At 40.0% G+C, this 27,646-nt stretch overlaps 1 protein-coding gene across 2 annotated transcripts; it reads right to left on the reverse strand.

The window, feature by feature from the left end:
* Window positions 1-7,321: 7,321 nt before the first annotated feature.
* LOC144629860 (uncharacterized) lies at window positions 7,322-27,021 on the reverse strand. Of its 2 annotated transcripts, none has more exons than XM_078488095.1 (19): window positions 26,490-27,021; window positions 25,973-26,090; window positions 25,390-25,469; window positions 25,139-25,276; window positions 23,603-23,664; window positions 21,347-23,108; window positions 20,945-21,101; window positions 20,370-20,598; window positions 19,869-19,931; window positions 19,094-19,213; window positions 16,852-16,977; window positions 16,622-16,672; window positions 16,149-16,232; window positions 15,865-15,948; window positions 15,298-15,381; window positions 13,577-13,640; window positions 12,409-12,536; window positions 10,241-10,352; window positions 7,322-9,682 (listed from the first exon to the last, which is right to left on the reverse strand). In XM_078488095.1, the coding sequence occupies exons 1-19, from the start codon at window positions 26,878-26,880 to the stop codon at window positions 9,594-9,596; spliced, it is 3,942 nt and encodes a 1,313-aa protein (XP_078344221.1). In that variant the 5' UTR covers window positions 26,881-27,021; the 3' UTR covers window positions 7,322-9,593. The 2 variants fall into 2 exon arrangements, with proteins under 2 accessions (XP_078344221.1, XP_078344222.1); XM_078488096.1 differs by having other exon boundaries at window positions 10,221-10,352.
* Between the last annotated feature and the right edge of the window lie 625 nt (window positions 27,022-27,646).

Genomic DNA, 27,646 nt, shown 5'->3' on the forward strand with positions numbered 1-27,646 from the left:
CACTTGGGCGACTTTCAAAGACTTGAAAAGACATCTAAAGACTCTAAAGCCCCCCCCCCCTCCCCCCCCCTCCAACCACCATTCTCTGCTTTCCCCAAACCCCCAACCCCAACTACCCCACCACCACTTTCCGGCCGCTTCCCCAAAACCAACCCCGCCATCAATTTCCCCCACCAACAATCATCGTTCCCCAAAAGACAATCCCAAGCAACCCTCCCCCACTTGTCTTGGAATGTAAACTGCTTTATAACATATGAAAAGACAATTGTGAAATTATGGAAATATTTGTACTAGACAGAAAAAAAGTTGTGTAATGGAAGAAAAACGTTTTCCAGCAAAATATTATACAAAAATAACAATAAATGAATAAAAAATATTATGTAAACAAAAAAAAAACTGTATTGTATATGGTTTGAAATAAACAAAGTTTTACTTTTTTACTTCCATTTGTATTTGTTACCAAGCTTTAAATTGCAAAAATTGCATTTTTCGGCCTTTGCAAAAAAAAAGACTTTCCATACGCTACACCTTTTCCAAAGCTATCTGGATATGCTTTTTTGTGAAATTGTTCCTTATATTTCATAATATTTCAAACCTCTTTAGGCGGCTGGTGTATTTAACAATTATTCGGCAAGCGAGCATTGGATATGAGACGCCTGAAAGATTACCAACGCGGCCCGTAGCGTCGAGTTGGTTATAAGCACCTCGACCAACAAAGTCCAACGAACTGAATGGAATCATTGTTTTAGTAAATAAACCACGAGGGATTTTCTTTCTTTCGGATTTTATTAATGAATACTCCTTGTCTACAACGGATCATAATAAACTCGAAAAACGCCTGTAATAAACATACTACGGCTGTAAGGAATTGACTCCGACTGAAAGGGCTTCAAAGGAACTGGCTTCCACTTGGGGGGCCTTTTCCCAGGACCAGTTACGTTAACTTGAACGTATTGTTTCTGTAGCGTAATCGTATTTTACGGGGTGGAGTTGCTAGCCCCACCCCCAACCCTCCTCCTTTATCCGGGCTTGGGACCGGCTAGATGTTTCCAAGGAAACGTCTAGGCGGAGTTACATACAAATGTAGGATAAGTTCATAAGTTCATTTACGGTTATAGTCCTTTGAAGCTGGCAGGCCTACACAAGGAAAAGTTTAGTGAAGGTGATTCCACAGAAATAAAAGTTGTCGAACAATTTATTTGAAACTTTCCCTGAATGTTTCGAAAAATAAAATAAAGATCATGCTCGCAAAAGAGATATGACTGACTTATCTTACCACATTTATCCCTGTACTGGTACTAATTACGCGCGTTATTTCATCAGTCCAGATTTCATTTAATTTGCGGTGGTTCGTGGAACCGAAGCATAGTTTTCTAAAGTAAAATTTAAACAGAAACTTGATAGATAGAAAGTCTCGGTTATTAGGAACAACGTTTATATATCTTAGGGAAAAAATTACAAAAATCTGAACGACATCAAATCAAAACGTTCCTCGAGTCGTATAATTCAAGCTCATATTTTGCGTCCTCGGGAAACGGTTTTGTGCACGCATTCAGCTATATCTCTTTTTCCTCTGATCTTTTTTTAATTGTCTACTCAAAGAGGACAATTTGTTCACCGAAATTATGCAATAAAAAATATAGGTGAATATGCTCGATTACGGGAAAACGATGATTTATCTCCCTCGTGGGCCAAGCCATATAGAAAAGGCCGCCATTTTGTTTCCGTGTGCGCGCTTACCACGCCGGTGTTTATTACTGGTGTTTCCATGTAAAATAATTGACGGGGAAAAGTCCAAGAAATTTATATGAAAGGCAAAATTTATGTTGGGAAAATGGAATTTATACGCCCCCTTCAGGGCCCTCATCGATTACAAGGTTGAAATACGCCAAACAAAAGAAATTGTTGTTAAGTACTGTTTTAAATCCCGTATACGTTGGACTAGCTTGCGTCGGAGCCGGACGTGTCACAAAACCTCGGTATAGCCCGAGGTTTACGCAGGCTAACGTTGGATAGGATTCAGAATTTTGTGTAAAAATCATAGAAATAAGGGACACGGAAATTACAGCGATACTTTCGGGGTGATAAAAATTAACGCTCCAAAATTAACACGAGTTTTATAAATCGTTAAGTTCTGTCTTTCATATTGAAATTCCTATTTTGAAATAATGGTTAGAAAAGCATAACGGTATCTTTTACTTGAAAACAGAATTTAATTTCAAACAAAGAAACGCCCCAGGATTCAGAAGTTGTGTCTCGCCCGATCAGTGTGTACTGTGGAGGGGAGGAAGACCCGCGATTCACGATCTGTTGTACCGAGAGCGGGGATTGGAAGGGAGGGCGGAGGGGCGGAGCTGTACCGTGGACCTGTGAGTGCGTTGATGGGGTGTGGAGACGTGACAGTAGGGGGACAAGGGGCGATTGGAAAGGGGGAAGAAGGGGGCGAAGAAGGGGTCGAGGAAGGGGGGAAACAGAAGGGGGTGGGAAGAGGGCGCAGGAAGGAGGGCGCACGACTACGGCGTAGGCCGCGAAATAGTCCGATATGTCCTGCGAAATAGACCCGCGAAAAAAGTAACAATAAGGTATTTTATGAATCTCGCAATTGTGTGAGCGGCTGCATGTTTGTGACTCAGTAGAATACTTACCCGAGTAAACTTTGCAGTGGTGTTTATATTTGAATTTCAGATGCTACAATTCTTGTATGTCTTACACTGGCCCTGATCGCATTGACTTGTTAAGAATAATAGTGGGAAAAGGTAAAACATATTGCTGGAAAATCAAAGAAATAGATGAGTAGAATCGATGAGTTGGAAGATAAGGACTTCCATAATTTACTTTCGCTCGTCACATCGCTTGAGCCGCCAAAGCAAAGTATTCGGTATTATGGAGTCAAGAATCAAATGCGACTAAACATGGGGTACGAACCACTACCGGTCTCATTTCTCTCTTTCTTTTTGTGGTGTACGTGTTTCCCAGTCCCCAGTCCTTGGGAGGTGTCGGGGATTCCTCCACCGTAACTAAGGGCGTTTTTACCCAAATTCTGGAATAAGAATGGTTGGTACAGAATGCTAAGAAAAATTTGGATTGCCTGCATTAAAAAACGCCCATGTAGTCGAGATGATATGCGTGGTCCTAGCACGGCCGTAACAAATATGGCGGCCGGCGAAGAGGCTTCCATTGAAGCCATTATCGCAGCAATTTTCGTCTTAATAAAGTGGAGGAAGAAAGTATGAAGTCTTTTAAAATGTATTTTGTCGAAAGTTCTGGTAGTGCTATTCACAAAGGAACATTCTGTTCATTCTGCCCCTGGGAGCAGAATGGAAGGAATGGCGTTCTGTCCATTCCAGAATAGGAATGCGGAATAGAAAAACGCGCTAATTTCACATTCTGGCCATTATCATTCCAGAATTGTGAATAAAAAAACGCGCCCTAAGAGACATACCCTTGCTCCATTTGACGAAAAAGCAACCAGTTAAAACGCCGCGAAATCACTAGCACTACAACTACAATTTTGACTTCTATACCACGGGAAAAGAACCAATACGTTTTAAATCACTGCTTCTAGTCTCAACTGTAAACTGTTGAATCCCAAAGTACGAGAAACATGTGGTAACCAATTAACCTACTCAAATTGAAATTCACTTTCCCGAAGAATTCTTACTGAATATGTTACGAACACCGGTTATTCTTCCACAAATATAGTTCAACTCATGTTTCTGTTCATCCCGCATTTAAAAACACCAACAGCACAGTAAGGCGGATTTCAAGTGAGGGTCGTTAAAAACCTCACAGGAAGGAAAGAAACTTGTACGGTTGCCACTCCAGGAGTTTTTGTCGTTCTTTTTAAATTATACTTTCTGATTTCCGCGGTTGTATCCTACGGGAGGATAAAAAGGAAAAAAAAGAGAAACATCGTATGACTTAATCTAAGTGATGGAGATTTTTGGCTCTAAAATATTACTGCGCCTTACAATAACACGACAGGCCGTACGTGTAAAAGAAGTACGCCCATTGTTTTTCCCAAGCCCATCGCCGGCAAAGCTTCGGTACGGGAAACAAACGACTCTTGGATGCCCTTCGTCGTCCCTAGAATTCGACAGCTAATACAGACAGCTGGGGTATGTCGGCGGACAACCAGCTGGAGAAAAAGGCCTGCTGGCATGCTTTGAATTCACCAATTAGATCCTAAAACATTTATCTCATTTAACACGCGTATGTTTTATTAACTGGGCGGAGCGCCAGTTCAAATTCGCTATTTTTTTTCCCCCTTTTTTATGGTTATTCACCCCAGATCTCCGTTCGGCCGACACCACCGAGAAAACTTTGTTGTCGGAAAGAAAGAAAGAGATGACGCGTGCGATCGATGTAAGGAGGGAAATTTTCGCTCAATACTCCAGCTCACACAAACTGTGTGACTCGTTATTTGGACTACGCTAAATAGAGAATTACAACGGAATGGCCCTTGTCTACTCTATTGCAGGCTGCAACCACGTGACAAAGCGGCCATGTTGGGGGTCAAAACAAAAAAAAAACTGTCGCAAAATTTGCATGATAAGAAAGTGAAATTGTTAGCGGGGGAAACGCTTCGTTCTTGCCCCCAGCATGGCCGCCGTAACGTTAGTTGCAAGCCAGCAGTATTTAGCGTGAAATATATATAGTTTTTTCTTTTCTCGATTTTGGCGTTAGTCAATAAATATTTGCAAGCGTATAAAGCAGGTATTTATTCAGGCATGTGGATCAAAACAAGAGATAGCGCAGTGAGGGAGATTCATCAATTACACACACTGCGTGGCTCACAAACTTTGGACTTTTGTTCCTCAAGGTAATTGCTTTTCAAAAGATTTGGTTTCACATCAACCGCCCAGTTATAGGTTTTTTCACTTATTTTCTCTTGTTTTTTTTTCGGACGGTACTTGTTTTCAAGAGTACCGGGCTCTCTGATTTATATCCTCAAAATCTAATTGCCGAGGTGCGTTCGCATGGCTGGCGTTGTAAAGTATAACTGCAATTTGTGGCTTTATCCCTCTCGACAGCCCTCGTCCGTTGTAAATTACAGTGCCTGATTTATTAAATAAATTCTCTTAAAATGTTCTTGTTAACAACAAGTTGCATAAACTGAAGACAACGTCTACGTGGGCGTTCAAACAAGGCGGGCGCGACGGCGGGCGCCATCTTGGATTTGATCACCCAATTCCAATAAGACCCTTGGGAAGCTGGTTGGAGAGGGGGCGGCGGGTCATGAAGGTCTTGACTACTAGTGCTGACCACAAAGATCGAGGGCTCTTGTGACTTATTTTCACCCGTGGGGCAGTGGTCGGCAGATGTTCTCCTGTGGTCTGAAAAAAAAAAAAAACAGCTGTTCGCCTTATACTGATGTCGCGTCCATCAGTGTATCGCAAAATACCGACTAAAAAAAACTCATCGCTTTTATGCCCTCCCGGTTAGAGACGCACCTTTCTAACGAAAAAACAAAAAATATTCCGGTTATTTGCCGCCCGGATGTAAGCGCTCCCCACAGAACACCTTCCAACTTTTCCATGTTAACTTACCAGCGTACTCACAGAACATTTGACTTCACTAGAAATAAGCAATGAATAGGTTTTCAAGGGAAGCGGCAAATCAAAACGTTTGATCAGTCATTTCTTGTCCTCTCATTTCCAGTTTTTTTTTCACCTCACTTCTAAATCCATTCGAATATTTTCCCGTCATGGGAACAACACTGTTTGCAAATGGATTTAATAGGTGTTTTACTCCAAAAAGCTTCGACTGTTTGATGCAACCCTTATTGGAGGGCGACATTTATTTTGGGGCGCTTATCAGACAGAACATAAACACACTTTCAGTGGCAGTGTCATTGCCTCCTTACAGACGGGAATTCAGTAGCTGTATCGGGGCGCTAGCCCATTTGGCAAGCTCCGCTCTTGAGCTCGAGGACTTCGAATATAAAGCGGGTCCCGTTGCTCTTATGCGCGGCGCTTAAACGTGGGTGGAGCTTTTCCTTGCTAACATGCACGATAAACAAGATTCTGGATAACCGGGCTCCCGATGTTTTTAAACTTGAGAAGAGAACCGCGTCGTGAACGCAAGACACAATAACAGTACGGAAAAGTTGCGCTGACAAGAAAGGTTCTCTTGTGCAATGTATTAAAACTTCACAGGCCTAAGTTCGACTTTAAAAAAGCTTGCGAATGTTGTAGAGACTTTTTTAGTTTGCCTTTCTAAAAACCTGGACACTATCATCGACTGCGCCTACTGCACGCCTGCAAGACAGAACCCCGTTCCCTTTTATAGAAGAGCCGTACAAAGTCATCTCTAGATATTTTATAAGGGCAAGAACGAGAACTAACGAGAACTAATGCGCGGCCCAACGAAACGCCAGACCGAATCCTCAGAAATCGCAAATTTAACGACTTTTAGCTATGCATCAGGGGCAATAACAGAACATCGGTCCGTCTGACTACTATTGGTATCAGAGAACCGTTAACAGTAAACGGCAATAATACGTACCGAACCCACAAGACTGAACTTTCAACAATCGGGAAAAGTCAGCATGATCTGTTTCAAGCAAGATACAACCTTGACGCCTGTGTTTTTGTTTGGCAACATTGGTTTTTGTTGCCGATTTGGTGAGATTTTCCTCTGTATTGCAAAACAGGAACCATCATCAAACATGGTTCCTGAACTTGCAAATGAACTTTTTATTATGTTATTTTTAGGTGGGTATCTCCTAGAATTTCTTTTATATATTTTTATTCCAATTTTTTATATTCTTCATTTTGTCGGTTTTTTCTAGCGGGGGAGAGGCGCGCTTGTTCAGCGAGCTCTATTCAGCTTTTGCTTCTGATTCTTTGGGTACTGAGCTTACGTTGGAGCGGCCATGTATTTTTTTTTCACAAATCGGGCGAAAGAGAGTACAGTCAACTCTCTTAACGGACACCTCTATAAGACGGACACCTCTATAAGACGGACAGTTGGAGCAGGTCCCAACGGTGTCCGTTTTAGAGAGAGTTGACTGTAGTTTGGCCCAGTAACTTGTTTTCACGCGCTTATGTTTCGAGTTTCGATCAGTTCAGATGTTTTTCTTTTTTTATTTTTTTTGGGGGGGGGGGGGACGAGGAGAGCGTTAGGAAGTTGCATTTGAGCGGCCACGTTACGATCCGATACGATAGATATTAAGCAAATCACGTGAAAGTAGTTTGGCCTTTGCACGTGGCATCGCATGTCCAGTTGCATGTTTTCCCGCTTGCCCCCGGTTACGCGAATTTATTTGAGTTATCATTGGCGCATGCGCTTTACGCCACCGTTATGATTGGTTACTTTAGTTTTCGCTTTACAACAGTAATTACTAGAGCTCGAAATAATTTGTATGTATTTTTCATTCAGTTCGAAAAACAACATAGAACGAAACAAAGGAAACAGTATTTAATGAGAAAGACTTCCTGAGGCCGGAAAATGGCAGGTGTCTTGGGCTTTATTGACTCGGCTGTCAACACGCTGATTGTTCGGCAGTTAAACGCACTTAGTTCTTCAATTGAAAGACCTCTACTTGGAAACGAACAAGTCCTCGTTAATAAGATAGTCGCAGCTAGTTATATTATGAAGTGCTTTATCCCTGCCTAAACAGTATTTCCGGTTTTTAAGGGATTTTTTTTTTTAAAAATAAATTTCATTATATTTGCCGTCTGTTTAAATGGAGCAGCGGATAAAATACAAAACTGTAACTATTGCAACTTGCGTTTCGGAATAAACCTTGGACATATTAACAATACGAAAGACCACGTAAGCCTATTAATCCGAGTACCTTTTAAATTTGCTCAGATGTACAAATTGTATAAAATTTGCATAGCCTCTTGTTTCCGCAAATGATGTTTCAATCATTTGAAAGGTACGAAAAAAAAAAAAATTACTACTTAAAAATAGACATGTTAGTTTCTCTGATACATAATTATCGAGGCTTTTTTTTCCTTTTTGATCGAAGTGTAACATGGCGAATAAACGCAAAAACCTTTTCACACCTTCGATCATAACAGATCTTAATATATTCAAACCATGGAAACGTTCGTAAAAACATCATATCACACCTGATGCAAATTCGGCGAGAATAATCGAGACAGGAAAAGCTTGTTCGGAGTTGTTGAACACAAGAGGACAAGACAACAATCATATCGACAGATTGATCAATTTGAAAACCTTATACAGTTACTCTGCCGAGATAATAATCCACGTATCACACAGAGCGGTCTTGTTTGTGTGGATATTTTTCTTCCCGCAGACTTCACGATAGCAATATAAAAATCAGGTACGATCTTTAAACCGTTCGCAATTCCGAGGAAAAGAAAAAAATCGAGCGCATCGAACAAGATTCATCTTAAAAACGTGATCGGAAACAAACGGCATAAAGGGTGAGTACATTACGTTGAATGATCTCTTTTCATGTGAAAAGATTACAGTTATAATTTGATTTTGCTTGCATACAAACAGGTCAGTTTTTATAACAATGGCTGAACACAGTATCAACGAAGTCAAAGATGTACTGAAGCGAATTGAAGATCACCAGAATGTAGTCGGGGTAATAATTGTGGATAGAGAAGGACAGGCGATTCACAGTACTTTAGATGCAATGGAAACGACTTACTACATCCAGCACTGCAGTGCACTGACAGCAATAGCTAGAAGTACAATAAGAGAGACTGACCCGACCGATGATATTCAGTTCTTCCGGATACGAACAAAGAAATACGAGATAATGCTGGCACCCGAACACCAGTATTTACTCATCGTGCTTCAGAATATTACAAAAACGCCGGAAAAATTTCCTTAAGGGAGCACTGCGGTAAAACATTATGGAAACAATTGAGTGTTCCATGTATGTGTTAGTACAGTGCTTAAATTATTAAATTGCAAGAAACACAAGGAATTAATTTCGATTGATATACTTAGGATTGGATTTGATTCCGCGAACGCAAGATTAAGTATTCGGTTGAAGCTTGTTCAAAGGACGGTTCGCTTTATATAGTTTTTTTTTTGAGATTGTTATGAATAACAGTGGAAAAAAGTTTGACTTTATTTCCTTTATTTCGTTGTAGCAGGTGTATACGATGTTTTTCATCTTCTTCATCAATATTAATTACCATCTTTGTATCACAAAAAAAAACCGCGCAAACCGCACGGAGTTGCAGCAAAGCGCGCAGCATTTTTACCGGTGAACATTACCCCCGCAGCATTCAACACAACACAACGTTTCCTACATTTATTCAAAAACCTATGAAAGATTTGCTATCATTTTACTGCGATCTAGGGTAACACGCTTATTTCATTTGCATGACAATGGCTTTCTTTAAAATTGAAAATAAAATTTGTATAAAAGACTGAAATTATTGAATAAGTTAATACGAGTAAATTAACCCTTTGGCCCTGAGAGTGTAGTCACTCTAATGACCACTGCTGACTGTTTGTTATAGCGCTGTACAAGATGGTTCTTTGGGTCTGTACGTGAAAACCTTAATTCCGGATATTCAATGAGAGTTGTTGATAATTACATTATCGTGACACAAACATTATATAACGAAGTTATAACCTTAGGAGACAAAGGGTTAAATGAAAAAGTCCCAACGAAGCTTGTCTGATTTCTGGTGTTGTTCTGTAGACGAACGCTCTCTCCTTGACGCTGCTTCAGAGGTACCTAGAGGTGTAACGAAAACAGAAAAAAACAACAATCACAATTGTGTTTTACAATAATTTTATTGCACATGGTTACATTTCTTCATTTTCTTTAACTTCAGCTGTGAACTTTCCCACTTTGCTCTATAATTCGCCTATGTTCAGTGCCGGATGTTTCTACGAAAAGGATTCTTTTTTTGTGATTTCTCGCAGCCAAACCGCGAGAAAGATGAACTGAGGCGATTATTTTTTTTTGCGGGACACCGTTGCGCTACGTTATAGTTTTACGAAAACGACACATTGAAACAGAAATGTTTGGAACCACTGTAACGCGAAACAACTCCTGAAGTAAATTTGCTCGTCACCCAGTGGTAAGCAAGTTTCATGTCATTTGCATGGTGTACTAGCGCTGTCACAATGCACGACAAGGCCGTTGAAACAGAAAATCTGTGTAACCAAACAAAAAAATACGGAATAGTATCAAATAAACTTCTCTGATTCCAAACCAACCCATGTGTTCCTGGCCCGCCACACAGGCAGCTCAGGACTATTAAACTCACCATACTTTTTCCCTACATACGGGGGATTTCAGCGTGAGGATCCGTTAACAAGCTCCAGTCGGTACCTATGCAAAAACCGATTCTTCTTCTGTGCTCCATCTGTTTCTTCTCCTCAAGATCTGCCCACCGAACCTGAAGAACACAACAACGTCACATCTTTAAGGCTTCGGTAGACCTGCTGACACGCACACGCCACGCACGCTCACGTTCGCCCACTCACGCGCACGTACGCTCACGCGCTGGCCTGCACGTATGCACGCTTGAATGCATAATAACGCCAATAGGACCTTCAGGTCTGAGTACGAGTAAGAGATCGAAAAATAAAAAAATAAGCAGATTGCTAAAAAAATAAAAATTTACAAACTAGTGGTAACCACAGGTTAGAAAGTGCGGGCCTCGATGCAGTTAAGAGAAGGTACTGGGAGGGAAGTGTTTTTAAATCACTGGACAAAAGAAAATTATTCCGAGTAAGGTCGAGTAACGCATCACGCTCAAGTCACGAATGTTTTTTATCGTTTCCTATTGCCGCGAACCAATCAGAGTTGTTTTTTTGATTGACAGTTTTGCGAAGTGTAGTCGAGCACGCGGTGTGAATTTCCTCCGTCGGCAAACTCGCTTTGTTGTCAGTGTTATAAGGAATTTCTCGTGAATAACCGTTGTTGGAATCATTCGCTTTGCCGTAGTTTATCTGTGATACAATCACAGCAGATCTCAAAAGCAACACCTATAAAACAACGTCTGCAAAACGTTATGTCTGCAAGACAGAAGCCTCGATCTATAAATGTGACAAACTGTTGATTTTTCGCATTCTTATCGCTCTTGGGTCGCACTAGAGGACAAAATTTTTTTGTTGAGTTAAAATTTCACTCAAATTTCTGTTTCCGGTAAAGGGTCGCACCAATTTTTGCCAAACAATGTTTTAACAGGAGAATATTAAATTCGAGATCCAGCTTGAATTGAGTCACGTTAACGTGGAATTGCGGCACGAAGCTTTAGCTTTCCATGGGATTTTAGTCCTTTTAACCTGCATGCAGGCTAGAATGGGAAGCATATTCAATATGCAATGTATTTAATGCCTGCACAACTTAAACATTCAGCTGGTTCTGTTTGATTATGAGCACCAAATCAGGCAACGTAGACGGCGAAGACTGTGAAGACGACACATCCCGCATCGGTGGCAAATTATTGCCAAGACCAAATGGATCATGGTTTGAAATCAACTTTAGCAAAGCATTGGAAGTCATATATGGCCACGAAGGATCCATATCGTGACGAGGTTGGCACCAAAATCAGGAGAATTTTATTTTAGCGCAATTTTCACTTCCCTTTTACGTCTCGATTGACATCTTAATAGCTTTTTTGACGTTTTGAGGCATTTTGTCGAGGTCCAGAGCTTGGCAATTTTAAGTGCCGGCATCTTTGAAAATTTGGTACATTCCGCTCATTTTTGAAAATGTCTGACAAATCGGTCGCACTAGAAAAACCTATTTGATGACAGATTTTTTTGTAAAACAAACAACTTTTTACACTAGTGTACCCTGGGTGCCAGAGGTTTTTCTTGCGCGGTTTCCGGTGTCAGTCATGTCTTTATTCTCTGGTACCCAGGGTAACACTAGTGCGACCCAGCCCGAGACAAGATTTTTCTCTTCCGGTGTTATGACAAACTGTCGTGATTGACACATTTTTTGCATTCCGATCGTTCTTAGTGGAAGAACAAAATTTTCAACTTCCGGTTTGCAGATAGCCTTTATAAACGTGGCGCGCACGCGTAATACGCAATCCGCTGGTCACTGTCAAGATTAGGGTTGCGGGCCTCTCTTGGGCCCGCAAAAAAAAAGTAAGAGATCGAGCGCAAGTATGACTTTTTAAACGAAGTGCTCACGCTTTCGATTATCACATAATACACCAGTCCCGCGCGCTAAGTCTCTCTTTCAACTAGTTAGCAATGGGTAGGACCGAGGGTGGGAGTGTTACTCGATCTCGAACTCGTACTGCAATCCGAAGGTCTCAAAATATTTTTATCATATGAAGACTAGGATTACAGACTCGCAACACAAGTTCCCCTTATTTGTCTTAATGACAGCAAGTGAATGCATCGCAGCAAGCTTTACAATTGTTAATTTATACATTTTGTATATCGCGTGACGACACAAAGAACGCCCGCAAAGAATCATATGTTACTACTCACCCTCTTCTTGCCAATGCGCATGTCTTCCTCGCGCTCGTCATACGGGTCATCATCATCGCTCAGAGGGAATGGGGGCGACTCTTCTCTCTTCCTCTTGCCCTTCAGCGGTCGGATACCGTCAAGTTTATCTAAGATTCAAACCAAACCCCAAACTTAAAATAATGACTTGAACCATAGGTTGAAGGGGTCATTTTCAAGAAAAGGCGTGATTTGTTTTTTTCAGCCGTTGAAATCTAAAATGACGGTTAATTTATCTTACCAACTGTCAATTTACTAACTGCTGTCAAATCTTTTCGTCAATACTCTTCCTCTTTGTTGGATTACCTACATGTGCTGACTGAGATAGTCCAGCGCGGATAAAATGGACACAGGTATCCATTTTATCTCAGCTGAACTGAACATGGCAACATCCTTTATACAGTATGAGTTATAAACATCATTGGACGTAATACTGTATTGCACATCTTTGCTTTGTTGTTACAGGAGGTTAAACTGTTGCGGCCTTATTTCTTTTATAACGTACCTTTCTTATTTTCTGTTCGGTCGTTAACACTCCAGGATAACACGATAATAACATCGGTGAAATGACTCAGCTTGCTATCATACGGCAGCATGCTTTTTAAGAACAAGGTTTTGTCGCACACTTTTCAGATTCTGCGCGTTTCCAGTCAGCAGTTTAGAAACCAAGCAATACTGAGCTTATTTCAATGCTGTGTTTAATAGACGATGATACATTCGCACTCGTATTCCAGTGATGCTACAACGCTTTTTCGATATCTTGAGAATTGTAAACATTATTCTCACGAAAACTTCATAAGTATTTTTCACCAGCATGCGATGTTGAACAAAGGATTCCTTTCAAATGGAAACCTTGTGCAAAAGTTGTCAGACAAATAATTTGAATGAAAGAAAGAGACTAGTCGTTAATCTCCTCGTTGTAATTCAGACATTCTTCGACACAATTCTGCACCAAATAATTCAATTGCCGTTACTCACAGCAAAATAACCAAAGTTTTTTGTTTGGTTTTCGTAGTCTTCGATTTTTTATTTTTTTTAAAATCATATTTCGTTTTTTTCAATCCTAGATACGGTTATTATGATTATGAATTTTTCAGTACAAATATGAATGAGTAGTTTTTGACATAGTGCTACATGAAGTGCTACTTACTCAGTTTATCTTCCGCTGGCTCCATGTCTTCCCATTTGCTGCGTGTAGGCACCTGTATCTCAGACTGAAATAATTAACACACTCTGTGAAAAAGATCTACAAAACGACCACAAATAACACTATAATATCATTTGTACTTAATAACTTTTATATGATTTAATAACTAAGAACGACAATAAACACTCATTACTCTAGCCCCCCCATGAGTGCCCTACGGTGCACAAACTGCAACCAACGATGTATACATGCGTTACTTTTATACTTTCCGGGCCCCAGGGTGAGGGTGGGGAGGGGGGGGGGGGTGTTTAGAGTGAAGAGGATTGGCGAGAATACTCGTTCTTGAAAACGCATCCCTGGGCTTACCTTTGAATGAAGAGCTATGTGTAAAAAAGTCCTAATACATGACGATATGAAACGAAAAACAAGGTCTACAGAAAGAATCTTATTAAGCCCCTTGGGGTCAGATTTTCGTCTAAGGTGTAAAGGGCTTGTTTCATGACATTTATATAGAACTTCAATTTTTTTCAATGGGGCGCCCCTATGCTTTGTGCAGATGCGCTGGTCATTGTACTATTTTTAGTGTGTCTATTCCCCACAACTCCTCTAATTAGCAACCTCTCTATTTAGCCCTCCCTCAGAATAGAGGGGTGCTGTTTACGGTGTATTAGTATCGGGTATAGGAAATATTATGTTTTTATAACTGTTTAACATTCTAATCTTGAATAGGGTCCGGTGCATGACTTTGAATGGTGGTTTGAGAGGGTAAAAGTTCATTGACCAGGGCCATTGATCTTCACAAAGAATTGGGAGAACTGCCAAACAACAATCACGTTTCAAGAGAGTGGATAAGGGTAATAGCACATTAGGGGAGAGAATTTACCTCTGAGAAAAGGGTTAGGTGTTGACACCAGGCACAATAGGGCCCCCCCCCGCAAAGGACACGTTTGACCCCATATAGCTCACCCATGCCTTGGAAAGTCTCTCCATAAGCTTCCCTTTTGTCCCTTTCCTGTTCGGCTTCGTTTTAGTAATTGTATGTTTCCTTTGCTTTAATACTCACTTCTTTGTTGTACATTGCATTTTTTTTTTAAAAAAAACTCCATTTACAAATAGGACAGCCCAAAAGCTTTAATCCTTGCACTTTACCTTTAGGCTAGATTCCCATCTACTGCAGCACACTGTAATAACAGCTGTATATGTGCAGCGCATATTTTCTTAAAGCAATGTTCCGCATTATCTTTTCCTTTTTCACATTTTGTTTTGGTCGAATGGTTCTACTTTAATTTAGCCTTTTTACAAAGTACACACTATTATTACATTTTGACATTGTATTATTTTGTTGATTGAAGTTCATACAGCTTTTTGATTTTGTAAACTTTGAACTGTTTTTTTTTTTTCAATTCATATCACATAACAATACACTTTGTTGTTATCAACTTAATTATTTACTTGGCATGTCTACCAGGTACAGCCTTTCATCTCCTTTATGGAGTTTCACTTTTTACAAGCTGTTTTTACAAGGTTGTTTTTATTTTTAACCGTTTAAATTGTTTGTTTGTTGTTTTTTTTAATGTCAGAACCTTTTTGCTGTTTCATTGTTGTTGTTTTTTTTTTCACTCATTTGAGTGGCATGCTATCTATGATCATACCTCACAGTATAAATCTTGTCCAGTGATCTGTTATTGCTGTAAAACAAAATTGTTGTGTCAGTTAGTTCTTACCTCGTCTTCATCTAGTTGCTCCTGTGTTTCCATTTGTCCTTCATCTGCCACAGCAGCAGATTCATCTGCAGCCTCCATCTCAACCTGTGTAAAAATCATTACCATATGTGACAGACGTTTTTGGTCTGAAATGCAATCTTCATTGACACTAATAAGTATAAAAATAATTTAGTGAAAAATACAAACATGACTTGCAAAAAGGAAGGTAAAATTTTAACTACATGCCAAGTTTGAAAGGAAAAGGATGGTAGCCTGTGCCAAGAAATAAGGTACATTTAAAAAATAAATAAATAAGGTACATCACTCAGCTGATCAATCAAAACACACACAATTAACAAAATGAGTAGACCAATCAAAGCTCAAAGGAAAAACAAGCAACCAGTGCCAACGATGAAACCAATAATGATCTTATTAATGTGGTGCTAATTGGGGAAACGGTTTTTTCTAATAACAATTATTATAGTTCAACAAGCCACATGGATGTACATGTAAGTTCTTTTTGGCATCAAATTTGGTCTTTAAACGTTTACCATGTGCACAGCTTAGAGGCAGGATCAGAGTACGCACCTCAGTAATGACAGCATCTTGTAGCAGTGATCGTACATCAAGTCGTAGATGATGGACGGGCGTCTCTTCCCAGGCTGCAACCATCTGACAAATTGATTAATCAATCAATCAATCAATCAATCAATCAATCAGGAAGTTAAGACAATATCCTCATTATGACAAGAGAAAAGTCAGTCAGTCAGTCAGTTATACCACATCCATAACACCTCCATGAGTGTAACTACATAGCTTTGGTGTGATTTGCACTTTATAGTGAAACAGCCAAAAGAAATTCAAGTAAATACCTTGTTGATGTCCTCAAAGGTGCGATTGTGACTGTTTCGCTTGGCACAGGCATGAGCATCAGCCATTAACTCAGCAACATACACCTGTTAAACGTCAAAAATGTCATCCATTGTTAATGGAACATATTTTAATTTTCGAAATGCGACATTCACCTGATGAGATGTCTAAAATCATCCCAAGTTTTTCAGACCTGGGTTTTATACACTATGAAGTACAAGCACAATACATTAGGAAATTGTTCATTCCTAATGTTGTCCTTTGTTTTTCTTCATAATTTCAGGCTTTGAAGGAATTGAAAGAAAATGCCACTGCCTGACACCAAAATTAATTGTACTCACTAATTGTACTAATATACACCTAGATTATTTTGTTAAGGGAGTACTAGCAGTTAAATATATAAGTTTCACAATTCCAAAAGTAATAACACCAACAAAGATTTATTTTTGAAACATACAGTGATGAAGATACTTACCTCAAAACCTTTCTGTTTTGCATGACTCCAATATTTCTCAAAATGTTCAACCTGTAGATTTTGGAAGAGAGTCATAATGTCATACACTTCTGGTAACTTATTCTTGACAATTTTTACTGGACATCATGTTATTTAAATTTCATTGTCAAGTGAATTACAAACTACATATATGATTAACATTAAATTTAAAATCACTTTGCAACAAGTCATAATATGCTCTGTTGTCTCACCTTGTCATGAATAGCATCCACAATAACAACAGGAAAGAATCCATCCTCCAGTGTTTTAGTGAAGGATTTAAACAAACTTGTTCTGTACGCTTCTTCCATTTCCTCTTCATATACATACTCAGTTACCTGAAAAAGAAAATGGATATACAATGGTAAAATGTTATAAGTAAGGCTGTGATGTGGACTGTGTTTCACATGAAATAAAATGATCTTGTAAAATGCCAAAAACTGATGTGACCCTGTGCCTTAGGTCACTAAGATGTTAGGTCTTACAGACGTTTGACATTGTCGAGTTGTAAGATCACTGTCATCCCTTGTCTGTTTGTAAAACAAAAGAGTAAAATAAACCTAGTTTAACCATGAGCTATATATAGGATAAGTGGAGTTTTTCTAAATTAAAAGCCAATATCTTTCCACTAAAGTCTTTTCTTTACTACTCTGTTTACTACTTTGGTTGTTGGATCGCAACACATGGGTAACCAGGCTTTTATTCAATGGAGAAGACCTGGATGCTAAACTAATTTGCATTTGGTGTTACGGCGAATAATAAAAACACTGGGTAGGAAAAACTTTTACTGTTGCTAGGAGATTTTGTTTTTTGGCCAATCACTAAACTGAACAAACAATGGGTATTGTTTTTTAATTTCGTGTTGAGCTCGTAAGATCAACGAGCACTCTCAATCCCCTAGTGAGGTATAAAAAGGCGACAAACTTGAGCCTTTCCCCACAAGGACGAAGAAAGGTTTGGCAACCGGAAATGAATTTTGGTTTGTTTAAGAGGTGTTCGCAACTCAACGGTGGAACAAATGTAAATTTCGGATCGTTTTGTGGTCGTTCTCGTTATTTTTGAAAGCTTTCGCTATGGAGTAAGCTGGAGTTGTCTTAAATTGCCTAAACAAGCAACGAGTGACTTTTTACCGGTGCAGCATGAACGGGAAAACACAGGCGTTGAACTCTATGCGTGTGTTTATCTGTGTGTTGTCACAACTTACAAATATGAATATTCAAATCTATTCAGTAATTGTTGTTGTGAATATTTAAGCTTCGAAAAATCGGCTTTTACGACTGAGTTTTTGAAATAAAATAAATAAGAAAAATTTCCGCTAAGGGTGAGTTAGTTTTTATGCAGGTTTTTTGACGAATTTAAGCTTGTGAGCGCTTCTTTGTTTAATGTTTTCGACTCGTATATATAATACAATTATTTACATGCGGCGTGCAATTTATTGTCATCAGAGAATCCACTACTGTTTCTGGAATGTAGCCGATAAAACTAAATATTTCTCTCAACATTAGAACGTCAGATTATGACAGTAAAATAAAGAAAAGTAGTAAGAGCGGGCGAGCTCGTATTATTTCAATTTACTTCAAAGGTGATGTTAATAGTTCTTAACCCCAAATCATAGTCGCAAAATTCAACCATTTAATTAAGCAAGACTCCAACGACTTCGGGTAAACCCATGTTCACCTCATCCCACTCCCTGTGTGAATGAATGGTTTCCTTTGTATAACCCCCAGGTGGGCCACCTTTACATTCCTTATAAGGAAAATGGCCACCTTTGGATCTTACGAGCTTCACACGAAAGAAGGGATTATCTTCCTACCCATGGTATTATACACATAGTCCCAAATGCAAATTAGCTTAGTGGTCCACATGTAGGAATACCTACCCCCAAAGGCATGAAATGGTGCTTTTTTTTCGGGGAGTGGCCAGGGGCACTCCAAATGCAAATTTGTTAGCATCCAAGTCTTCTCGGTTGAATAAAAGCCTGGTTACCCATGTATTGTGATCAAACAACGACAGAAGTAAACAGAGTAGTAAAGAAAAGACTTTAGTGGTAAGATATTGGCTTTTAATTTAGACAAACTCCACTTATCCTATAGCTCATGGTTTAACGACCTTGCTCACCATGAGTTCTCGTAGCTCAGTGGATGAGCGCCCACCTGGTGTTTAGGAGGACATGGGTTCAATTCCCATTATGGACTCAGATTTTTTTCCTTGTCCTACCCTCGCAACATGCTGAATATTTCATCTTTCACAAAAGAGTTAAATTGTTATTCTAAATCCCAAATGAAAAAAGTCACTGCAACATAATTATCACTGATGAACAGTTTTCTGACAGAATAGAGCAAGCTTTACGTCACAGATATCTTTGCCCAAAGCACAATAATAATTTATGTGGTTTTCATCTCCTTCCCAAGCAGTGTGTGAATAGCACTTGGTATATCCAAATTTCATCCTCACCTTCTTCTTGACTTTCTTTCCAGTGTCAGGGTCTTGTTCGGATTTCTCCACCTCCATTAGAAAGTAATCATCCAAAGCTAGGATTCGTGGAGCATGTGCTCCATAGCTCACTTCTTTGTCCTGATGGGAGAGACAAGAAAGTTCTTCAGATATTATGTATCTACAATACTGCAGTGACAAAAGTGATCTTTGGCCTGCATAGATGATGTTGTCTCACCAGGGCATATAGCCACCGTTATCCAAGAAATTTTTCGAGTTCAGTATTACGGGATGATGTTCTTCGAAGTCATTTTTGTACTCTTTTACTTACACTTAGTGGGCAGGGAATGGTTTCCAGTTCAAATGATAGACATAAATGTAAGCAGTTGTATCACAAGCGCAATAGTTGATAAACATAAAAAAACATTGTGTTGTTTGTTACTTTGAGAATTACTCTGAGGACAGGCCCGTGCCTGTATCACCAGGCATAACTAATAGATGATCAATGACATCAATTGGTAATCAATGAGTAATCGATGGGTAATCAGTTGATTAGTCATTGATTATTGGCGATGATCAATGAGTAATCAATGACTAATCGAAGCCAAAAAATTTTGTGGCCTATCGATTAGTCATCGATTATTCATTGATCATCGGCAATAATCAATGACTAATCAACTGATTACCAATCGATACCCATTGATTACTCATTGATTTCATTGATGTCATTGATGTCATCGATTAGTTATGCCTGGTGTATCACTGTTCTTTCTCAAGATTCATTCAAGTTGCCCACCTTTATAAGCCTGGCTACGTGTGTTTTGCCACTTCCTGGTGGGCCTCTGAGAATGATGACGATCTACAATAGAAAATGCAACACGGTCAGCTTGAAACTCTCTATGCTAGTTTCCACACATTGTCTCCAATTTAACTAAAGGGAGTTTTTAATTAAATCCTTCATTCCCATGACCTGCTTACTGGAATTAATAATTATTTTTGTCATTCAACATAAAACACATTGATTCATTGGAATCTACAGTGAATGGTAAATGTATTATCAGATGATTCAAATGAATTCTTTCTGGAATAAACCAATCTGTTCATAGTGCTGTGTGCTGTACCATTGCCACTAACAAAGTTTTTATTGATTTTTGGCAACTTTTTTATAACCATCATTTTGGTCCACTTTTGCATGAACTGGATCAAAAACTCAATAAAATCAAAAACTCTGTCAAGATGCAACAGTACGGTGTACACTACTGCAACAGTACCCTGTAATGAAGGTAGACAGTCTTACCCTATCTGGTCTAGATTCCCGTCCTGGAGGGTCTAGAATGCTCTCAACAGGAACAGTCTCTGGCTTTTTCTCTACTCTTGGTGCCTCACTTGGATGCCTTCCCTCTTCAGGGTGGGGTGGGTAAGCAGCAGGGTCATGTGGAGGGTGATCCTCAGGGTAGGGGGGTCGGTCTCTGTAGTAATCATCAAATGGAGGTCTTCTGTCTGGAGGAGGTCGCTTATCATAAAATCTGTTTGTACCAAGAAAATTAACCAGCAGTTGATAATATTACAGTAGCTCTAGCCTTGTTGATTTTTTCTCGTCAGCTATTTGAATAGCAGTGCATTTTTCCATTTGTAAGCTGAATTTACAACAGCCACCTTTCTAAGTAAAACAGACCTCTTTAGCTACATATGTAAACTGCCCATTTTTTATATCATGTGATGTTCTCCAGAGAATCTTTCCTTTATCTATCTGGAAATTATTCATTCCTTTCCACATGAATTTGTTTGGACTTGAAAGAGATAGTTCTCAAGGGTAACATCACATGGTCTGAAATGAGAGAACAAACAAACAAGGCTAAAGAGGTCACTCACCTATCATCTGGACCTCTCCTATCATCTCTTTCTCGTTCTCTAGGGTGGTCAGGGGGAAACCGATCTGGATGATCCCTGAAGGGTGGAGGTGATCTTCTCCAGTGATCGTCTGGGTGAGGAGGTTCTCTAAATCTCTCTTCTCCAGGAGGTCTTCTCCCTGCCAAACAGAAAGAAAGAAACAATTAACTTACTATCAGGAAGCAACCTACCCAATAAACAGTACAGTATTTGCCTATCATTTTAAGACAGACATCAAGACCATTACTTGGCTGACAGATGGAGCACTTGATAAGGTTAGAAACTTGACAGATTTACATCAATAACACAAACAAATACATTACACTTAATCATAAATAAGTACTTTTATGTGATAGGATTATTGTCAAGCTGAAAAGTACTTACAGTCTCTCCTATCCCAGTCTCTTGGCGGTGACCTCCCTCGATCATCAAAGGAAGGAGGTGGCAAGGGGCGGCCAAACCGATCAAATTCCTCAGGAGGAGGTGGAGGTCTGCCTCTGAAATCTCTCCCCGGGGGTGACTGTCCTCGTCTTGGAGGCCAGGGTGGTGGTGATATAGGTCTTCCTCTTTCATCCTCGTGGAACGGGGGTCTTCCCCTTCCACCTCTCCCAGGGGGAGACAAAGGTCTGCCCGGTGGACCACGTTCTCTTGACCACCTGAACTCATCCATCTCATCTCGAGGAAATGGGGGCCATCTTTCTCTTTCATCCCTAGGGGGTGGTGGCCAACGATCCCTACCACTTCTTGGTGGAAATGGAAAATCTCTTTCATCTCTGGGAAATGGTGGCCGATCCCAATCATCTCTAGGGAATGGTGGCCAATCTTTTCCATCCCTAGGGAATGGTGGTCGGTCTCGCTCATCTCTGGGAAAAGGTGGCCGGTCCCACTCATCTCTAGGGAAAGGTGGCCGGTCCCGCTCTTCTCTAGGGAAAGGGGGTCGGTCATGCTCATCTCTGGAAAATGGTGGTCGTTCGCGCTCATCTCTAGGGAAAGGTGGCCGGTCCCGCTCATCTCTAGGGATAGGTGACTGGTCCCGCCCATCTCTAGAGAAAGGGGGTCGGTCATGCTCATCTCTGGAAAACGGTGGTCGGTCGCGCTCATCTCTAGGGATAGGTGGCCGGTCCCGCTCCTCTCTAGGGAAAGGTGGTCGGTCATGCTCATCTCTGGGAAAAGGTGGCCGGTCCCTCTCATCTCTAGGGAAAGGTGGCCGGTCCCGCTCATCTCTGGGGAAAGGAGGTTGGCCCCTCTCGTCTCTGGGGAAAGGTGGCCTGTCCCGCTCGTGTCTTGGGAAAGGTGGTTGGTCCTGCTCATCTTTTGGGAAAGGTGGTTGGTCCCGCTCATCTCTAGGAAAAGAAGGCTGGCCCTGCCCATCTCTTGGAAATGGTGGTCTGTCCCTCTCTTCCTTCTGTTTCTGTGCTGGTTGAGCATCTGATGTCTTTTCGTGTGCTTGGTCTTTCTCCTTGCCAGATTCTTTTTCAGGAAGCTTGTGATCTGCTTCACCTTTACCTTCTTCATCATCAGCCCTGATTAAAGGTGGCTGCCGATCATCTCCTTCCCTTGGCGGTCCATCCCAACCATCTCTGGGATGTCGCTCATCCCTTGGGATGGGGGGTCTATCACGTTCATCCCTTGGGAATGGGGGTCTTGCATCATCAAACCAAGGAGGCCTTCTATCTCGTTCATCAGGTGGGAGAGGAAATCGCCTGTCACGTTCATCCCCTGGAAAGGGTGGCCTTCGATCTCTGTCAGGCCTTCCAGGCCCAAAATCCCTTTCATCTCTAGGAAAAGGTGGTCTTGGCCCCCTTTCATATCTATCATATGGTGGTCTCCAGTCTCTTCTGTCCCAGGTTTCATCATGATGCTCACCTTCCCATCTGGGGTACCTCTCGCTAGGTGGAGGCCAATCTGATTCATGTGGGGGCTTTTCTCTATCTGAAGGAGGGGCCTCAGTGGAATGTTCTCCCTGATGATATGGTGGTCTGTCCCAGTGAGGGTCACGGTGCTGCCATTCTGCAGTTTGTGTGTCACTTTGGTCAGGTGCAGAATGAGTTTTGTCAGTAGGAACTGCTGCTTCTCCTTCTTTCTTTGTCTGTTCCAATTCTTTGTACTGGTCATCCTCAACCTCCATGTAATCCGTTTGAGATGGCTTGAAAGGAAAAAAATCAGAGTGAACCTTTGTAAGAAACAAAACAATTCTAAGAATTTTGTTTTATTAATTTATTAAGTCTGTTTCAATCTTTGAAATACCATGCGTTTTCTTGCGCAACTTGGAATAAAATAATACTGTTAATACTGTTAGCTCTTTCTGGACTGACTTATGCAATGTCAGGATTGAAACATTGTAAATTATTCCTGGACTTGCATGATTGCCTGTTATACTTACAGTATTGTCTGAGCTTAAGAGGAAGCAATTCTTGACCTTTAATATGATAAGTTCAAAAAATAAATGTTCTTACCAGGAGGAGAAGAGTACAATATTATTTTTGTTCCCAAATACAATCGAAAACCAAAGAAGACAGGAACACAAGTTTCAAACCAATGCAAAAAATTAGGCAAATTATTGATGCAGAGAGTGCCTGGAAAACTATCCTGGTGCTGTTGGTCTTGCTCAAACCAATCTAACAATAGCATATTGCTTACATCATAGTTGTTGTCCTGGAAACTGTTGTCTTGGTAAGTGTTGACATCTTTCTTTTCTCCACCTGCTGTTAACATGCAAAAAAAACCCGAAATTTAGACTTAGAAACTTGCACTTATACTGTAATGAATTAAACTATATGGTGACAGATCGTTCTCAGTGATTGCACCAAAGCTATGGAATGACTTGCCCATTGTAGTCAAACAGTGCTCCACAGTTGACTCTTTTAAATCAAGACTTAAAACTTTTCTTTTTAACTGCGTTTATTTGATTAGGAATAGAACTAAAATTGTAAAAAGCATTGAGTCTCCGTCAGGCTGTAAAATGCGTTTTTAAGTACCGTAAAGTTCCGTGTATAAGCCCCACCTTTTTCCTCAAAATTTTGGTGAAAAATCGGGGGTGCGGCTTATCTACGGAAACATCTCTGGTGGGAGTTCCCAAAGGCCTAATTAGTATTCACAAAAAACTTTTCAAAACATCACTGAATAAACATATAACAACCTGAAAACTTTGTTGTCGTTCACTGCCTTTTCTTTCCTCTGCAAAGCTGTTTGCAGTGACGCCTGCCGGTCACTTCGAGGCATCTCTTTCCGTCAAGATAGCCGCAAGTACTCACGAGACAAAAAAATGCCCGACCACTTCGCTTTTTTATTGACCTTCACAGCGAATTAATTTTTTGGATTATCAGTCTCCTATTCTGCATGAAGTTTTTATCCTGTTGCGGGTAGCAGTCTCCAAGAATCTTGAAAAGGTTGTTTCTTCCGAGAGCCAAACCGAAAGAAAGTGCCGCCATGTTTGTTTGCATGCCCAGACTCCTCTCTTCATTTCAAAGCTTGGCTACTAAGCATTCATTGGCGTACGAATTTCATCGAGTGTTCTCGAGTGTTTAGAAGTGATTATCTTGAAAAAATGATATCAAGAGAGCATCTCAAGTTTAAGATATTGTGAATTCAAACTAAAAAAGAGGTATGACAAGTGAAATTTTGTTTTCATAAGACTTAAATCATATTAAACTTTGCAACAACTGCCGTGTCAGTGTTTTGAAACCATGCTTGTTTGCCCTTGTTTGTTTAATTTACTAATAGCACTTCACTTAAACTTCAAACTTTTTTGTCTCTATTTTTTTTTTCGAAATTTGAGTTTCCATATCGGGGGTGCGGCTTATCTAAGGGTGTGGCTTATACACGGAACTTTACGGTACCTTTTTATTATTATTATTATTTCTTAGTTGGTCATGCTATGACACCAACTTTCAGTGTTTAATGCATAGCTATCTTTCTACATCCAACTTTCGACATCGTCTTTTGACATTGTCTTTGACATGCTGTTTGAAATTAACCAATCAAAACAGATGCATACCGGCGATGATTTAATGCAAATAAGTCCATAAGTTCAGAAGGTCATGCTAGTGAGCTGTGATTGGCAGAGTGTGATCCGTGTGGTCTGTTTAGCACGTCGAAAGATGGATGTTGATAAAAAGCCACTATGCAAATAACACTGAAAGCGGATGTAAGAATGATAGACACTGATTTTCTGACCTGTGGTGTCAGTGTTTTCTTGTGTGTTTGCCTGTACCACTGGCATTTCACCATCGCCAATACCAGGAATCTGATCTCCTCTTCCTGAAAATGCCATATAATTCTCGCCATATGATCCTGACTCCTCTCGAAAATCACCTACATGCAATAAAATTGGGTTAATAACTGAAGGCTGGATGCTTTGTTCATCCAGGGGCTTCTATTTTACTCAGGCAGAATGTTTTTACTTCTTAACACATAAAAGGTTATACCTTGGTACTGAGGTTCATCTGGATATTCCTCTGTTGAAGAATCTGCACTGTGATCAAATATGCACTCAGTTTTTGGACATCTGGAAAAAAGGTTACGTCACATTCATTTGGTGATCATATTTTCGTACCCTAATGATGACTTTAAAACGTGTTTGTTTGCAGTTTATGGTACAATGTTTTAAGCCCTGATGTAAAAAATTATAATATCATGATTGTATTTTTCTATACTTAACAGCACTCTAAGTATTACATGTACATTGTATGCCAGTGCCATTATACTCCTTCAACTCTACACATACAGTGGACCTATAAACTTTTAATTACACTGTCTTAGTTCACATAAAGTGTACTTTTTAATTCATACAAATGTACCTTTTTTCTGTATAAATGTACACTTCGATGCTCTACATTACATAAATAATTTTGTACTTACTGTAACATAACTTCCTTAACCAAGGAAGACTTCTTATGGAAATGATACAATCAACTGCATTAAGATTTATAGAGATATAATGTTTTTTTTTTTTTTTTTTTTTTTTTTTTTTTTTTATTTCTTATGATGTAATATCTGACAAAAAAGTACCTCAAACCAAATTTGCAGGGAGGGTGTTGAAAATGACAGCTGGTTCCAAAACGACAGTTAGGGAAGAATTTGCAGGCTTGCTTTGTGCCCTTCTGTTTCAAATTTCTCTCAGTGGAACCTGTAAAAAAAGAATTCCCAGCATAATAAAAATACAGTTGAAAAATATAGCTGCATTGTTCATATTATGGATCAAGACTTTTGCTGTAAAAATGCTGTTCATTAGTTTCAAGTTAGGGTTAGGGTTCTTTCTGACACATTGTTTCTTGAATGTACATGTATACATGTATGTTGTGGTTCAATTTTATCCTTGGTTCAAATTTTATTTTCCTTCGTTTTGGGGTATGGAAATGTAAGATAATGAGTTTAAAACAAAGGAAAATAAAATTTGAACCAAGGACAAAACCGTGAACCACAACATATGTACATACATACATGTACATGTTGTTCAAAATGCTCTCCAGCCACCATTTTCACAGTTACCGGTAATTTAAATGAAACAAAAAATAAATCAACTAACCTGTGTTTTGATCTGCAGTATTTGTTTTGTTCCTATCCTGACCTGGCGTAGCCCAGTTCCCATGGCTGTACTGTGACCATGAATCACTTGTAACAGACTCAGTCTTACTCGCACTGGTAACGAAACTTGATTCTGATTTCTCAGTAACACTTGACACAGATGATGTTTGTTTCTTGCGATTCTCAAGCTGCTGAAGCTTCTGAAGTTGTTCCTGTTGTTGCCGTAGTAACTGCAGCTCCTTCAGAGGATCCAGTTTATGTGGACTTATGGTTACTGGAGCAGAAGGCTGATGATGTTTGTGTTGTAGTACTGTATGGAGCAGTTGATGTCTTAGACTGAAGCCACTTTGGTACTTGAGCCTGTTTCTGCTGGTCTCCTGCTTGTTTACCATCTGCTAAAGGCTTGTCTTTATTAAGCCACTTTGGAGTTGGCTTCTCTTGTGCTGGCTTGCCTTGAGTGGCAGCTTGACCTTGATCGCTTTTTACACCTTTATCTTGCAGCCATTTTGGAACTTGTTTCTTCTGCGCGTCACTAACTTGAAGAGCTTTCTTTGCTGCTTCTTGTTTGACTTCTTGTTCAGTATTTTCAAGTTTTTGCAGCCAGTTTGGTTCTTGTTGTTGATTCCTTTGTGATGATTGTTGCTGCTTTGCCTGTAACCACTTTGGAAGTTGTTTAGCCTCACTGCCAGTAACTGCAGTTTTCTGTTGTTGATTTGATGTCGTTGTGGTAGGTTGTGACCACCTTGAGTTCTGTTCTGGCTGACTTGGTGCTGACGACGTTTTACTAGACTGCATCCAGTTTGGAAGCTGATTTTGCTGTGATGTGGCTTTGTGAGGTGCGACTGGCTGGCTTCGCAACAATTCAGGAATAGTTTTTGGTATTGATCCTTTACTATAATTTTGAGAGTTCTGATTGCTGCTACCTTTCTGATTCTGCATCCAGTTTGGTTTCTTTTGTTGTTCATGCTGTGATTTCCATGTTTGTTGTTGCTGCTGCTGTTTATGGTTATGGTAATTATGGCCTTGTTGCTGGCTATACTGCTGGTGTTGGTCTTGTTGATTTTGTACAGAATTATTTTGAGCCAAATGTGGCTGAGATGGCTGTTGGTGCTGCTGGGTTTGAAGATATTGTTGATGGGGTTGTTGCTGTTGTTGATA

Source organism: Oculina patagonica, chromosome 11 (assembly GCF_052425735.1).
Source record: "Oculina patagonica isolate OP01 chromosome 11, crgOcupat, whole genome shotgun sequence".
Lineage (NCBI taxonomy): Eukaryota > Metazoa > Cnidaria > Anthozoa > Scleractinia > Oculinidae > Oculina > Oculina patagonica.